General features: G+C 44.5%; 1 protein-coding gene across 8 annotated transcripts in view; it reads right to left on the bottom strand.

Annotated features, from left to right (window-relative positions):
* chd6 (chromodomain helicase DNA binding protein 6) overlaps nt 1–17,098 on the bottom strand; it is a 109,637-nt gene that overhangs the window by 29,041 nt on the left and 63,498 nt on the right. For 6 of the 8 annotated variants that reach the window (XM_035778483.2, XM_035778482.2, XM_035778484.2 and 3 more), the window contains exons 21-32: nt 16,274–16,476; nt 15,617–15,816; nt 15,023–15,185; nt 14,593–14,682; nt 14,383–14,486; nt 12,204–12,333; nt 11,856–11,940; nt 11,705–11,759; nt 11,064–11,373; nt 10,446–10,654; nt 7,008–9,011; nt 6,677–6,828 (exon numbers count right to left, since the gene is read on the bottom strand). In XM_035778483.2, coding sequence (XP_035634376.1) covers nt 6,677–6,828; nt 7,008–9,011; nt 10,446–10,654; nt 11,064–11,373; nt 11,705–11,759; nt 11,856–11,940; nt 12,204–12,333; nt 14,383–14,486; nt 14,593–14,682; nt 15,023–15,185; nt 15,617–15,816; nt 16,274–16,476 — 3,705 coding nt within the window. The remainder of the gene's footprint in view (nt 1–6,676; nt 6,829–7,007; nt 9,012–10,445; nt 10,655–11,063; nt 11,374–11,704; nt 11,760–11,855; nt 11,941–12,203; nt 12,334–14,382; nt 14,487–14,592; nt 14,683–15,022; nt 15,186–15,616; nt 15,817–16,273; nt 16,477–17,098) is intronic. The other 2 variants (XM_035778480.2, XM_035778476.2) reach the window with 2 other exon arrangements.

Here is a 17,098-nt window from a genome sequence, read left to right as displayed (position 1 = left end):
CTTTATATATATAGGGGCGGCTGGTAGCCTCCCTGAGCTGACAAGGTAAAGATCTGTCGTTCTGCCCCTGAACAAGATGTATACAATGAATACAAAGTGTTATATTTGGTGCAAATAAAATACAACACATTACTGAGTACCACTCTCCATATTTTCAAGCCTAGTGGTGGGTTCATCATGTATGGGTATATATTTACAACGACGACCTACCCCACCAAACACCCCACGACGCTGAGCCAATTGTGTGGCACCCTATGGTATACTTGTAATCCTATGCCTATGGTATACTTGTAATCAATACGGACTGGGGAGTTTTTTAGGACAAAAAAATTAACCTGGTTTAGGTTGGCTTTCCACCAAACACTGGGAGAATAATTCACCTTTCAGCAGGACAATCAGCACATTTCAGACATAAATGCAACGCAATGCGCTTCACGGGAAAAACGGATTAAAAAAACAAGGAAAATAAAAATATTAACTACACAATGAACATAAGAGGATAAAAACAAAAGAATAATAAAAACTGAAAGACAAAAAAGCACCCTAAGGAAAAGCAAAGCTAAAAAGCGCACAGTACCAGGGAAATGTTTGGACACCTACTCATTCAAGGGTTTTTCTTTACTTAAAAAAAACTATTTTCTACATTGTAGAATAATAGTGAAGACATCAAAACTATGAAATAACACAAATGGAATCATGTAGTAACCAAAAAAACTGTTAAATCTAAATATATTTTAGATTCTTCAAAGTAGCCACACTTTGCCTTGATGACAGCTTTGCACACTCTTGGCATTCTCTCAACCACCTTCATGTTAATGTCCACAATTTTGGAATGAGATGTTCGACAAGCAGGTGTTCACATACTTTTGGCCATGTAGTGTTTGTTCACTATGCGTGACAAAACATTTGACTGGTAAAATAGGTCCTAAACCAATTTAGAACTGGACCGGAGACCCACCTCTCCAGTCTGTCCAGAAGGACATCATGGTCAACAAAGTCAAATGCAGCACCTAAATCCAAGAGTATAAGGGACAGAGAGCTGTTTGGCATATGTGTTGGCTCTAAGATTGTTTTCCATTTTCACTAAGGCTGTCTCTGAGCTGGGCACGAAAACCAGATTGGAATTTTTCAAATACAGTTGGCATTTAGAAAACATTTAGCTGGTTTAAATCCAATTGCTCCAGAATTTTGCTTAAGAATGGAAGGTTGGAGATTGGCCGAAAATTGCTAAGATCTTAAGAATCTAGATTACTTTTCTTCAGAAGGAGTTTTACCATAGCAGTTTTTAGTGCAGCGGGGAAAGTGAGTGATTAACAATAGCTTGCACTTCTTCAAATAAGACTGTTTTGAATAAAAACTGACAGATAAAAACTGTTTTGAAGAAGGTGGTGGGGATAGGATCGAGAAGGCAGAAGGATTAAGTTTGATATCACTTTCCTGAGCATGTCTGTGTCAACCAGGGAAAATAACTCCATAGTATCTTTGCGTGGTAGGTTAGGGCACATATCAAACATCTCAGTTCTTGCTTGACTGATACCCTGCCTAATGTTTGCAATCTTATTTTCAGAAATATGCCTCAGAGAAGAGGAAAGTTCACATAGGTTTGCGGGGTAGGATTTATCAGGCCATCAATGGTCGAGAAGAGCACTCTCAAATTATTTTCATTATTAGTGATCAAGTTAGAAAAAGTAGCCCGTCTGGCATTTCTATTGCCAGAATATCATAATGGACCTGCGACTTTGACTTTCTCTACTTCTGCTCTGCCTTTCTGCAATTTCTCTTTAACTGATTTGTTTCATCACTCATCGACGGTGCTCTCCATTGGGATGTGGTCTTTTTCAACATTACTGGAGCTATGGCAATCAATGGTTGCCCTTTATTTGGTATTACATTTATCAACTAAATAATCGAAAGAGGAATGCAGAATATGTGATGGTGTATTGTTCATGCACTCAAAATCTGTAGCAACCTCAGAGATAAGATGGCGTTTCTTAATAATACATTCAGTATTACCCTGTGCTAACAAGGTAGTAAGAAATACAGTGGTGATCAGATAAAGGACAGTGCATTCGGAAAGTATTCAGACCTCTTGACTTGTCCCACATTTTGTTACATTACAGCCACACACACACACACACACACACACACACAGGGATAACTGTCCATCTCAAATAAGAGCCACACACACACAGGGATGACTATCCAACTCAAATAAGAGCCACACACACTGACACACACACAAGGATGACTATCCATCTCAAATAAGAGCCACACACACACACACACACACACACACACACACACACACACACACACACACACACACACACACACACACACACACACACACACACACACACACACACACACACACACACACACACACACACAGAAGTCGACTGAACCAGTAATCTACATTGTAATCTACACACACACCACAAATTTGTTCCAGATGTTCCAAACATTATTTGCATAAATATTCAGACCCTTTGCTATGAGATTTGAAATTGAGCTCAGGTACATCCTGTTTCCATTGATCATCCTTCAGATGTTTCTACAACTTGATTAGAGTCCACCTGTGGTAAATCCAATTGATTGGACATGATTTGGAAAGGCACACACCTGTCTATGTAAGGTCCCACAGTTGACAGTGCATGTCAGAGCAAGTTCCGAGACAGGATGGTGTCGAGGCACAGATCTGTGGAAGGATACCAAAACACATTTCTGCAGCATGAAAGGTCCAAGAACACAGTGGCCTCCATCATTCTTAAATGGAAGAAGTTTGGAACCACCAAGACTCTTCCTAGAGCTGGTTGTCGAGGGAAAGGGCCTTGGTCAGGGAGGGGACCAAGAAATTGATGGTCACTGACAGAGCTCCAGCGTTCCTATGTGGAAATGGGAGAAGGACAAGCTGTAGTCCAGGGTGGTTTTTAATAAGTATGCCCCTAAAGTTTGAAGATAAACATGTTTCAGTTAAAAACATGTAATCCAACTTTGAGCTCAGTAACGAAGTCATTCACGAGAAATAGCATTTAAAAAGTGCCATCTTCACCCCTGGGGCATCTGCCTCAAGGTAACCAATGGAATAACAAATCAAGTTATTCATGTTATAACCACGTTTTCTGACAGTCTCCAATCTATCACAATGGTAGGATATGACAGTTTGTATAAACTCACTACAAGGTGGAGTTAGAGGAACATAAATTAGGTTACCCACAATAACTATAGTGCCATTTCTATGGCTGTTACTGATGAGAGGGAGGACTGGAGCAATACCAGACCCTGTCCGTTAGTCTCTGAAACAGCTTGCGATGTTGCTGGAAATAATCCTGGAACCCCTGCGTTTAGGGAGAATCCTGTCTCTTTTAAAAAGTGCATGTTCAAATCAAATCAAATGTGATTGGTCACATACACATATTTAGCAGATGTTATAGCGGGTGTAGCGAAATGGTTACTCCCACAGCAAAATCATGGTTGTCACAAAATGGAGGCTTTGACCCAGGATAGCCTGACTATTTGCACCAGCAACAGTTTATGAAATCGGAAACGCCAGGACGGTGGAAGATGGCTCAAGACCCTTCTGTCTTGAGTCGGCGGCCTGCTGAACTGTGGTGGCTGTGGGGGAGGGTGCCACTGGGTCGGCCACCAGCTGGTGGCATACTCTCAGGATCTGTGCTGACTCCCGGGGCCTTGCGAAAATCCAGTCTCCCATGGGCCGTGGATTTGAGCTTAACATATGTCCATTGGATTGGGAAAAGATCAACGGTGTCGACTCATCGACAGCTTTGCTATAGGAGGCATTTATAATGGAGATTTGGTTTGCCTGGGCAAGGTCGGTTTGCCTGGGCAAGCAGGTTATCCTTTTCTCGCAGCTGAGCGAGCAGCCGGGAAGATCTCTTGCATTTAGGGCAGACAAATCCCTGTCCACTTTTCAGTTCCACCTTATCTTGTGATTAAGTGGAAATCATTTCACACCTAAAGCATGTGCCCAGCTGTGGATAAAAACACAGGTGAGATAGCGCTGCTAGCATAGGCCTGCTCTGTTTTCATGACGGGTAGCAGCTAACTGGTACTCAACAGGAATCCGGAACAAACGTACGGTCCCAGCCGTAAAGGCAAACTACATTGTGGAATCCATAGCAATAAAAACTAGCTATAATTCAAAATTATTTAACCCTTAACAGTCCAAGCCCTGTTCTAAGTCGGGGAGGTTCTACTAATCTATATGGAATTGTTTTAAGGTCATTCCAAGGATAATTTTGCCATTTGAAGTGTGAGACACATCCAATGCAAAAAAACAAATCTCTCACTTAAACAGATTTTTCTGGGGATGTTTTAAATGATACTAATAAGATTTCTGCGGGTGTGCGAACATCGACTCTAGGGGGTAAAGCAAAACAATTTCATAGAAACAACAAACCGAGTCTAGACAGTACACTCTTCTGTTGTGCGCTTGGATGACGTATGAAGTTGCTTACAGTGAATGTTCCTGAGTTACAGTTTTGACTTAAACCTACTTGAAAATCTATGGCAAGACCTGAAAATGGTTGTCTAGCAATGATCAACAACCAATTTGACACAGCTTAAAAACAATTTTATATTTGATTTATTACCCCCCTTTCTCCCCAATTGGTAGTTACAGTCTTGTCCGTGCGGGAGTCGCAGCGATGGGACTTGGGAGATGCGAAGGACGAGAGTCTTGCGTCCCCCGAAACATGACCTCGCCAAGCCACACTGCTTCCCGACACACTGCTCGCTTAACCCGGAAGCCAGCTGCACCAATGTGTCGGAGGAAATACTGTACACCTGGCGTGCCTAGTCAGCATGCATCCGCCACAAGGAGTCATTAGAGAGCGATGGCTCAAAGACATCCCAGCCGACCAGTTTCAATACATTTGCTCCCAATACCAAAAGCATGTTTTCACTTTGTCATTATGCGGTATTGTGCGTATTAAATCCATATTTAATTCAGGCTGTAAAAACAAAATGTGGAATAAGTCAAGGAGTATGAATACTTTCTGAAGGCACTATATTAAAACTCGAGTTCCTATATGAAATTTGGTATTTGAATTTTTTTTCAACAATCCCCCTTGATGATCACCAATCCTCGGTATGAAAGAGCAATGGAAGTTATAAGCCTACTGCTACATTGGCCTAAAAGCTATGAGTTCAATGCGCTAATTTCTTTAGCCGCTAATGGATCACGGTGTACCAATGTCTCCATATGTCAGAAGCTGGTGATCTCGCATTAGTTGACTTTTAACTTTTCTATCATTTTAATTCAGATTTTTATTATTAACCACGTGACAATGTTTTTGAGAAACAAAAACATTATGGAAATTAAACTGTTCAACGAAAATGTGCATATGACAATCATAACTGTAAATTGTATAAATTGTATAAATAAATTGTAAGCTTCCTCAAAACAATTGCCATCAGGTTTCAAACAAATAAGTATGTTTTCAAAATGCATACTGCCTGCAGCTCACATTGTAAAGTGGTAGGTGACGTGCTGATAGCCTGTTGCCTGCACTTGAATGGTAAATGGGAAACGTGCTTCAATTACCAGTTGAGAAATAAAAGTAGCAGCTCATTTTAATTGTGCACCAAAACTGTTTTTAACATGCAATTGCATCTAGAAATGTTTGAGCAATGAATGGGCTTATAAAAGCACACGTTTTACTCGTGGAGCAACCAGCTGAGGAGCTGCAGGAGAAATCCCACTCAAAATAGAATCTGTATGCTGTGTGCGTGTGATAGCTGTGTTGGATAAATAAGATATGACTACTGATAAATAAGATGACTAATGAAAATACACACAGACCAATTTAATTTAAAAAAATCGACTAGCCTTTCCATCAATTAATGAAAAGCATTATTTTGCAATGGGATTTTTTTGAGGGGCATGCAACAGTTTTATTTTATTGGCTTTTCATTTATAAATTTTTTGGCCAAAAGCCGCAAATTGCTTGCTAACGGAATGCCTGGTACTTAGCTACCTCAATTAACTCGTACCCCTGAACATATATAGCCATGTTATTTTTATTTACTATTTTTTTTACCCTTTATTTAACTAGGCAAGTCATTTAAGAACAAATTCTTTGGCCTACCCCGGCCAAACCCTAACCTGGACGACGCTGGGCTAATTGTGCGCCGCCCTATAAGACTCCCAATCATGGCCGGTTGTGATACAGCCTGGAATCGAACCAGGGTATGTAGTAGTGACATGCAGTGCCTTAGACCGCTGTGCCACTCACCACTATTGTTATTCACTGTGTATTTCTTCCTTGTGTCACGATTTCTATTTTTTTAAATAAAAAAATATCTTTGTATTGTTGGAAAAGGACCCCTAAGTAAGCATTTCACTATTAGTTGAAACCCGTTGTTTACAAAGCATGCAACAAATAAAATTAGATTGATTTGATGGCCTAGCTGTCAAAATTGGCAACATATCGTGAAAATGTATGATTAAGAAAATCTGCTTTTTGGTTAGGGTTTAGCATGAGGTTAAGGCTATGGTTAAGCATAGGATTAGTTAAAAAATCAATATATATATATTTGTTTACTTCTTGCTTTGCAGCTGACGCTAACCCGACAGTGACAACCGATTGCCTTGGCAAACATGAAACAAACTGCTTTCGAAAGTGGTTTGCGGGTCAACTCCCTGGGACTATACCTTTGGCCACTCAGAGAAGGAGTAGAGGGCTTTCTCCTGCAGCAGTTGGGCGATGGTAGGCTCCCTCGCATCCTGCAGACTGTCAGGCATCTCACACATGGACATGGGGGCTGCAAACCGTGCCACCTCTACATAGCTGTCCACCACGGAGGCTGTGGAGTGGTTAGTACATAACACAAGATCTCAACTACAGGGCATCCAGAGAAGGTGTGTGGAAAGGTCCTTTTCAATGCTACATGTTTAAAGACTGCTAAAAAAACTAAAAAGCAGCAATTTGTACCATATTTAATTACCATATTTGAATCTTTACAACTGTCTAGCTGTAAGTTACCTGGAGTTTTCCCCCTTTTTTGGGGCCTCTCCTCGATCTCGTCCTTCACTTCCAGCAGCCCCTTTGTCTGCTCCAGTTTGGGCGTGAGGACAGTGCTGTCAGGCTCCAGGATGTCCGACTTGCTCTCAGAGCTCTCTGGGTCCAGAGGGAACTCCAGTTTGATCTGTGGCTCAGGCTGGGACGTGGGGACTGAGGGGGACGGGGGCAGAGAGTCTGTTGTATCAACAGTGGGTAGTGTGTGTTCGCTGAAAGTGCTCTCTGCTTCGGCAGGCCCCTCGGAGGCCCCTTCTGGTTCCACGTCGTAACGCTCCTCCAATGGCCCTGCGAATGGTTCTTCTGGTGCTGGGTCTTTACAAGAGTCTTCCAGAGGCCCCTCCACTGGTTCCTCCTCCTGGGGATCCATGGCTGACATCTCCAGGGGTTCTTCAAACTGCCCTTCTAGAAGCCCCTCCTCCCCTGGCCCTAAGGCCATGTCCCTTTCTAAAGTCTCTTCCCTTGGCCCCTCTAGAGCAGCCTCAAATGACTCTACTGGAGATCCCATTCCCGTCCCATCGCAGGCACCCTCGAAGGGCTCCTCTTGGTGAGAGTCCTCGCATGATATACCTGATGCTTCCAGGCCTTGCTCCGGCCCCACCAGATACAGACTGTCCACAGACATCTCTTTGTCAAACTCAAAGGCCACATCATCCTCTGCCTCTCTCTCCTTGGAGCTGGGCATGTGGGCGACGGCGTCCGAGTTGCTCAGCTTCTCCTCTGGCTCCTCGGCATCACCCTGGTGGTGGGGGTACAAGGTCATATGGGACAGCGACAGGGGCGGAGGGGGGACGTAGGGTGAAGGGCAGCTTGCAGAGAGGTCGGTGTGCTCCTCAGCAGGCTCCTCCTCGCTCACGCCGATGTCCTTGAACAGCATAAAACTGGAGGGTAGCGGTTCCCCTGGGTCGCTCCGGGAGGGGGGGATACCCAGGCAGTCATCAAGCACTCCCCCTGCTCTGTCCTCCCTTCCCCCATCTTCCGGCTGCTCTTCGGGGTCCAGGAACTCAGTCTCAAGGGCGGGCGCCCCCAGGATAGGGTCAGCGTCGTTGAAAATGTCTGCGGCGCTGGCGTGGTCCGTGCTCTCCCAGGGTGCCTGCAGCTCCTGGTCCAGCTCCAGCGAGGGAGCCATGAGGCCCGTCTCCTCAGAGGAGCCCTGCTCCCCCACCAACACGTCGCTGCGCAGCTTGCCCGAGATGATAGGGTCCATTTCGGTCGACTGCTCGCCATTCAGCTCCCCCTGCACACCATACGAGTTGAGCATGCTCTGGCCACCCTGCGCTGAGTTGAAGGGGAACCCGTTGAAGGCCTCCTTGGCAGACTTGCAATGGAGGGAATCTGAGGCCAGGCCCTCTTGCTGCAGTGAGGCCAACTCTAAGGACTCATCCAGAGGGGGGCAGTCCAGGAAGCTCTCTCTGGGCCCAGACACCATACCTAGGCTGCCCCCGGGATCCGTGCCCACTATCTCTGGCGGGTGACCATGGACGTGGATGTGCGGGTGAGAATGGGCATGGATCGACGAGGAGGAGGAGGGGGTGGCTGGGTGGTGGTACTCCGGCGGCTGGGGAGAGTGGCATTGGCCGAGGCCCGTTTCGTACAGGCAGCAGGGGTGGTGGTGGGGCGAGGGTGTCATGCCTGCGTGGTGCACCCCAGGATGGTAGCCCTTGTGATTTTCCTTCTGGACGTAGTTGCGGTGGGCCTCCAGGAAGGAGAGTTGTGGGTCGTTGAGGATGTAGTAGTCGGTGCGGCTAAGACCGTGACGGGCTGCCCCAATCAGGAGGTCGCGGTCGTGTTTGCCACACTCCCACCACACGGGCAGGTAAAGGCTGGGCCGACACAGTTGCAGCCGTGGGCCCAGCAGCAGGTGGCGCAGCACCTGCTCTCTGACCTTGCGCAGCAGTTCGATGCGGTAGAGAGTGCGTGCTGCTCGCTCCTCCGTGATGGGCTCTACAAACAGATTGTGGTCCAGAGGCCCTGACAGACAGATGTAGAGGGCTTACTTTCATATAATTGTATCATTCAAATCACACCATTGCAATGTCACTACTATTGTAAAAATAATACTCATAAATCTACTGACCTCCACCTATCTTCCCCATGCTTTCGAAAGCAACTCTAAAATACGCAAACAAATCTATGAAGTGAAGCATCCTTTTAACACAACTTCCTTTGGCAGAGACTTGTTAATTTAACGATCCATGCCCCTTTTTAAGAAGGTTCACATAAAATGACATGCCCAAATCTAACTGCCTGAAGCTCAGGACCTGAAGCAAGGGTATGCATATTCTTGATACAGTTTGAAAGGAAACACTTTGAAATTTGTAAGAAATGTCAAATTAAATGTAGGAGCACATAACACATTAGATCTGGTCAAATATAATATAAAGAAAAAAACATGCAGTTTATTTTGTACAATCATCTTTGAAATGCAAGAGAAAGGCTGTAATGTATTATTCCAGCCCAGGTGCAATATTTGTCCACTAGATGGCAGCAGTGTATGTGCAAAGATTTATACTGATCCAATGAAACATTGCATATCTATTGAAAATGTTGTATCAAGACTGCCCAAATGTGCATCATTGCCTTATTAATATGTTTTCAAGTTCATAATTGTGCACTCTCCTCAAACAATAGCATGGTATTCTTTCACTGTACTGTAAATTGGACAGTGCAGTTAGATTACAACCTCATGCTAATCACATTAGCCTAGGTTAGCTTAACCATCCCTTGGGATGGTTAAGTATAGGTTAAAGGTTGAGTAAGATGTTGTAGAAGCTTGCAGGATGCACTACTAAGCAAAAACCGCTGCAAATACCAGTAAAACATCATCATGTAATTATTTCCTTGCTTTTTCTAACTACACTATTTTGAATGTAGAAAATATGTTTTGTGGTTCCAAGTGGATTATTGATTTAGTTTCATAGCACAAGTGTTCTAGAAAGGGTATCACATTGGCTTTTGCCACGGTTGGCACAGCTCTGGTTAAGTGCAGTGTGGTTGTCTAGCAACATGTTCCTCAGAAGGGAGGCAACGTCAGCATAGCTACAAATTCCCATGTTTCCATGCTAGATTCTGACCAAACAATTAGCTCGACATGTAAAATGCCTTTTAAAAAATTAAAGATTTCAACAAATAGAAAGAGTTATCTAACAAAACATTACACTACATTATGACATTCCCTAGGGTTAAAAAATTCTGGTTTGATGATTACTGATTTCCTGCATATTCCTTGATTTTTTGGAAAACCTGGGGATTTTGGGAAAGCTACCGGTATTTTGCAACCCTAGCATTCACTAATAATAAACTATTTACATATTATAGAAATGTGGGTCCATTTGCGGATGAAATTCCTACTTATTGTACCTTTAAGGGCAAGCTCTCTTGCTCTGCCTCCTGTGGAGTAGTTACCTTCGTCCTTCCTGGGGGGCAATCTGCAGGCGGTGCGGCACATGGACACAAAGCTGCTGAAGTATCTCTCCAGGCTCTCGTCTGTTTTCCTCTCCAGCCGGGCGAAGGAGCGGAACTGACTCCAGTCAAAGGTTTTCTTCTCTGGGTCGTACACCACGCCGAACGACGACACGGTGCGGTAGAAATCTGCTTGCTCACGCCGTGTCCACCTGCTCATAAAAACACAGGCCTACCATAAGCCTTTTATAAAGGGGACATGCACTGACCATGTGACTGCCCAAGGCATCAGCTGTGGGTCTCTCAGCCAAAAGCAGTCTGGTTTCAGAAACACACATTGAAGTCACATTTCTTAATCCATTTCTGACTTTATTTTTTATATGGGCCTCAAACAAGGAACCAGTCCAATTTCATCCCCTTGCCTAGCAGGTGTTGACAGATCTTGAAGGATATGCTATGTGAAAGTTAGTTTATAGGAATGCTAGCTGGAGACATCATCGTGTTGCTAAGATATACCCAGGCCTTAAAGATCAGTGAACATAGAGGGGGTAAGGGGCAAAGAACCGAAAGTGAACGGGACCGAGGCAGCACATAATGTAGGGGATCAATGACATCACCCACCTTTGCTCTGACATCATCACCCACCTTCTCTGCCACTCCAGGAAGAGAGGGTCAGGTTTGGCAGCGGTTGCCGTGCAGTGCCTAAGCTCCTCCCCCAGTTGCCAGGACATCGGTCCCGGGCTTGCCCCTGGCAGCAAGAAGTCATGACGCAGGGGCTCGCGCCGCATGAAGCGCTGGTAAGCTGTGATGAGGCGACGCAGCCTGGCAGTAAGATTAGGGCCGGCGGGCCACAGAGGGCGACCCTTCAGCTCCATGCCCTCCTGGCCCAATTCTTCCTGGCCAAAGCCCTCCTGGACCCTGTGTCCTATGTCTGGAAAGTAACAGAATCAGATCAAAGCTTTGTTTACATACATTTACATGCATTATATAGTAACTTTTATAGCCATTTTTGAGATGGGAAATCTTATTTTTTTATGAAGTTAAACATTTGCTTTTATGACAATGTTAGGTGAAATAAAACTACGTTTTGACAAAATTACACTTCCCCTGAAGGTAATCTATTTGAATATTAACCTGCAGAAAATGATTGAGGTGGAACTTGGAGTTGGTAAAACCCCAATATTCTATATGCATTCACAGATTTTCCAGTTTGTAAGACATTTTATTCGAAAAGACAAGTTCAAAGGTAGCTGAACACTTACCTTGAACAACAATGTCATGCTTGTCCATTGCATCATTGCTGGAGCTGGTTTCATCCTTTTGGAGCAAAAATAAGTGATAACTTCACAACTCAACCTTTTCAGACACCGAATCCTTAATTTTCATTTAGCTGAGTCACTCGAGAGTCCATACCTTATTATCAACCCTTTCCACTCCCTCCTCTCCCTCCTCTTGCTTGCTTTCAGGATCGTCTTTCACGTCATCACTTTTGCAATTACTAAAAAGAACCAACAATTAAGATAAAGACCACAAAATGATATCACTTACTCCATCACCAGAGTCAGCTTGACCACGCAGGATTTATTGACGTATTTAGGGGAACTAGATTTGAGGTATTGCTGATACATTATATTTTGAGGCATGCAGACATTGGTTGACATTCACATTCGTACACAGCACCTGAGATTCGGTACTGCGGATGTTCATATTACTGTAAGCCATCCTACTTGTGCCCTAAGGTAAGGCGGAGGTGGTTCTTGCCTGTCAGTGAGGTCAGCCATCACCTCTCCTCCACTCTGCTCGGCTGAGAGCGCTGTGACATCAGGCATGCCCACCCTCTCCAAGAAACACAGCTCTGGGTCGGCCCGCATGGCGTTGTACCGCTCGTACCCTGAGGAGACACCAGGTGCCAGGTTTACTGAGCGCCGATGGTGATGACGGCAGTGGCTTTAGACTTAAATCTACTATTCATGTAAAATGTATAATCAATTTATCAATGACTAGTAACTGGGATATGTGGTAGGCTGCATCACATCATTACTCTCGCTCTGCTGTGTGTGCATTTTGCTAGCTGTCACTCAAATAGCGAGGGGCTGAAGATCATTGGCTGGAACTCCAATCGCTAGGGGGCTGGCCCAATTTGGGAAAATGTAGGGAAAAGCACAGCTTACAGAAAAACAGTCACTGTCAAACTAGTAATTCTGCTCATAGATTATGCATGTATGACTTACACATTGACAACAGCCCAAAGTGGGAGGTTTTAAAAATACTTCATAGTCGCCAAAGTTCCGGAGCATGACTTTAAAAGCGGACTCTAATCCACTGATCATCAGGACCTTGATTAGTTAAATAAGATGTTTTAGTGCTGTCCTCGAACAAAAAAGCTTGCACACCCTGAAATTCTCTAGAACCAAGGTTGATGTATGATCTTCTGAAATGGCTAAACCATGACTTCAATATACTGGAACATAAAATACACCGACCCAAAATATATATGCAACAAGCAAAGTGTTGGTCCCATGTTTCATGAGCTGAAATAAAAGATTCCATGAATGTTCCATACGTGCAAAAAGCTTACGCTTGTGCACAAATTTGTTTACCTCCATGTTAGTGAGTATTTCTCCATCCACCTGACAGGTATGACATATCAAGAAGCTCATTAAACAGCATAATCATTACATAGGTGAACCTGGCCTTTTATTGGAGACAATAAAAGGCCACTCTAAAATGTGCAGTTTTGTCACACAACACAATGCCACAGATGTCTTACGTTTTGAGGGAGCGTGCAATTGGCATGCTGACTGCAGGAGTGTCCATCAGAGCTGTTGCTAGAGAATGAAAATGTTACATTCTACCACAACGTCGTTTTCGAGAATTTGGCAGTACGTCCAACCGGCATCACAACCACAGACCACGCCAGCCCAGGACCTCCACATCCGGCTTCTTCACTAGCGGGATCGTCTGAGACCAGTCACCCGGACAGCTGATGAAACTGTGGGTTTGCACAACTGAAGAATTTCTACACACTGTCAAAACCGTATCAGGGAAGCTCATCTGTGCACGTCATCCTCACCAGGGTCTTGACCTGACTGCAGTTCAGCGTTGTAACCGACTTCGGTGGGCAAATGCTCACTGGCAAGCTGGAGAAGTGTGCTCTTCACGAATGAATCCAGGTATCAACTGTACCGGGCAGATGGCAGACAGCGTGCGGTTTGCTGATGTCAACATTGTGGACAGAGTGCCCCATGGTGGCAGTGGGGTTATGGTATGGGCAGAAGCAAAAGCTACAATTGCATTTTATTGATTGCAATTTGAATTTAGCAATACCTGACGAGATCCTGAGGCCCATTATCATGCCATTCATCCGCCACCATCATCTCGTGTCAGCATGATAATGCACAGCCCCACGTTGCAAGGATCTGTACACAATTCCTGGAAGCTGAAAATGTCCCAGTTTTTCCATGGCCTGCATAACCACCAGACATGTCACCCACTGAGCATGTTTTAGATGCTGTCTGGATCGACGTGTACGACAGAGTGTTCCAGTTCCCGGCAATATCCAACAACTTCGTACAGACATTGAAGAGTTGGACAACATTCCACAGGCCACAATCAACAGCCTGATCAACTCTATGCGAAGGAGATGTATCGCACTGCATGAGGCAAATGGTGGTCACACCAGATACGGAGTGGTTTTCTGATTCACGCCCCTACATTTATTTTATTTTTAAGGTATCTTTATTCACAGTCGTAAAATCCATAGATTAGGGCCTAATGAATTTATTTAAATTGACTTATTTCTTTATGAACTGTAACTCAGTAAAATCTTTAAAATTGTGACATGTTGCATTTATATTTTTGTTCAATGTACATAACATTGGATTGTATAGTAAGAGCCATGAGGGTCTGACAAACAGGATACCCTAGACTAGAGGATTACCGTGTTTGTGTACTCCTATGAGGAGAGACTTATCTGCCTCTGCATCCCACCAGCCTGCTGGGATCTCGATGTAGTCGATGTCAGGCAGTGCCACCTCCAGTTTACTGCACAGATCACACACACAAATCAGCCATTAACTTTAGTCTGGTTTCCCGGACCTAGATAAGTAGGTGGTATGATTAATGGGTGCCCTCGTGGTGCACTTTGTACCTGGCAGGAATACCCTCCAGGAACTGGGCAGCAGCCTGTCCCAGGACCTCCGCCTTCAGGTAGTACAGCATCCTCACCCTCAGAAGTACCCTTGGCACAACAAGGCACAACAACACATAGACCAGTCATCAGTCTCTTTTTCAATAAACACCAAACCACTTAGGGCCAGTGGAGCTGCAAAGCACTTTCCCCTGTTTTTAGGAAGACATAAAACAAACAACACATGAAACTGTCTTCATTTGTAAAGAAAAGCTGCAAAAGCTTAGTAAATCTAGCCATTTACTCCTTAGGCTTCAGCACCTAAAATCATAATTTCAAACAAAACTAGATTATGTAGGTTTTGTAAGCTTTAGCTACCTTAGGAATCCCATTCTTCAGAGGAGAACATGACTGTTCACCAACAGCTGAAAGTGAGGAATGGGGGACTCACTTGTTGCAGTGCTGTTTGAGGTGTTTCTTGTAGCTGTCATCATGCAGCACCACCTCTGGGTTGCAGTTGACCAGCCAGTCTGCATGCTTCATCTCAGGCACACTCAGCTGGTTCTTTAATTTCTTACCCTTGCGTCCCCTGGGCACTGGGGCCGACAGACCTGCTTGTGGAAAGGTTGGATTTGAACGATACCAAGTAATCACCTTACCGCACACCAGTCCAAATTAAAGCACAGACTTTGGGATCAGAGTTGGAGCTATGGCTACAGTCATTTGGAGACCATAGGAAACCATCGGACAAGGGTGAGGATAGCTTCTTTTTTTATGCTAAGGGAAGATGGAGTAGATACAAGATGTAGTACAAGATGCTGAGTGTGGATTCAACCCCACATCGCAGGGGGCCATGCATGGTCTGGCGTCAGCTTTCTAGACCATTATGCCAAACTCTGGCACTACGAGTTGCTTTTCAGAGCTTGTTTATTCATTTGAGTGTTGTCAACATAACTAGCCATATTGCCTGTCCTCTTTCCCCCCACTCCAAATCTGAATGAGTGAATGGCAGCTAGTATCAAAGGAATGTTAGTGAGTCTCTCACCAGAGTGGTTCTGCAAGTCCTGTTTATGGCCATCCTTGGCGGGTGTGATGAGGTCCCAGATAAAGCTCTTGATCTTGTCGTCGCCCTTGTAGTGGCGCACGCAGTAGACCAGCAGCGACCGGCACAGCACCTCAATGTCACATTCGGCCAGTTGCCACTTGAAGCGCCCGTGGGTCAGGATGTCCTTCCAGCGACCCCAGCTGTGTGAGCACACGCAGAGAGATGGAGCGGGTGGCATGAGGACCGATACACCATACCAGTGTCAGAGTCAGTTGGATACAATACCTAAATACTGTACTCTCATGTAGCCTACTGCAGTGCTTACCAAACCTCTCCTCAAGTACCCCTAGCCAGTGCTACATATTTGATGTATTCCACAACTAATTTGTCAATTAACCACCAAGCCCTTCATTAGTTGACCAATTGAATCAGGTGTGCTAGCACCAGAATACATAAAATAAATGTCACTTATTGGGGGTTACTTGAGATGTTTGGGAAACACTGGTGCACTGGTGTAACTCTGCATTAATTAGTAAGACTGCTTACTAAAAAGGTACAATTTGAGGTACAGACAAGGCACAATCATTTTTACGGCATGGCACAATATAAAGGCTATTGAAAGTATAACTGAGAAATGTAAGAGGCGGTAAATCTGACCCGAATATGAGCAGGTTCTTCTCGACGCGGAAGCACTCGGCGCGGAGGTAGTGTCTGTTCCTCTCGCTGAGGCGGCGGGTGCGACAGGGCCTCTCTTCTGAGTCGCTGTCCAGCTCTGAGAACTCCATCAGCTCGTCATCCTCGAACGAGTTGTAGTGGCGTGTCTGCTTCCTCACACGAGGCGTGTCAATCACCAGGCTCTCCTGTCACAGACGGGGGAAAGAGGTTCAGGTGTAAGCTTTACTGCAGGCTTACTACAGATGCTAGTTGTAGGTCCCAAGAAACAAAGAGATCTGCTGTCGGATCTGACAATGAATCTCGATGATTGTACAGTCGTCTCAAATAAAACTGGAGGATCTCAGCGTTACTCTTGACCCTTAACTCTTTTGATTAACATACAGTTGAAGTCGGAAGTTCACATACACCTTAGCCAAATGCATTTAAACTCAGTTTTTCACAATTCCTGACATTTAATCCTAGTAAGAATTCCGTCTTAGGTCAGTTAGGATCACCACCTTATTTGAATAATTGGAAATGTCAAAATAATAGTAGAGAATTATTTATTTAAGCGTTTATTTATTTCATCATGTAACGGTTTCCTTTAGGTGAAGTAGAGGCGGACCAAAACGCAGCGTGGTGGTTATTCATGTTCTTTAATAAAGACACTAGACATGAATAAACTAACAAAAACAATAAACGTGGAAAACCAAAAACAGCCCTATCTGGTGCAAAACACAGAGACAGGAACAATCACCCACAAACACACAGTGAAACCCAGGTTACCTAAATATGGTTCCCAATCAGAGACAATGACTGCCTCTGATT

Source organism: Oncorhynchus keta, chromosome 10, assembly GCF_023373465.1.
Source record: "Oncorhynchus keta strain PuntledgeMale-10-30-2019 chromosome 10, Oket_V2, whole genome shotgun sequence".
Classification (NCBI taxonomy): Eukaryota; Metazoa; Chordata; class Actinopteri; order Salmoniformes; family Salmonidae; genus Oncorhynchus; species Oncorhynchus keta.
The sequence above is the reverse complement of the archived record's forward strand: the minus strand, read 5'-3'. Positions and strand labels throughout refer to the sequence as shown.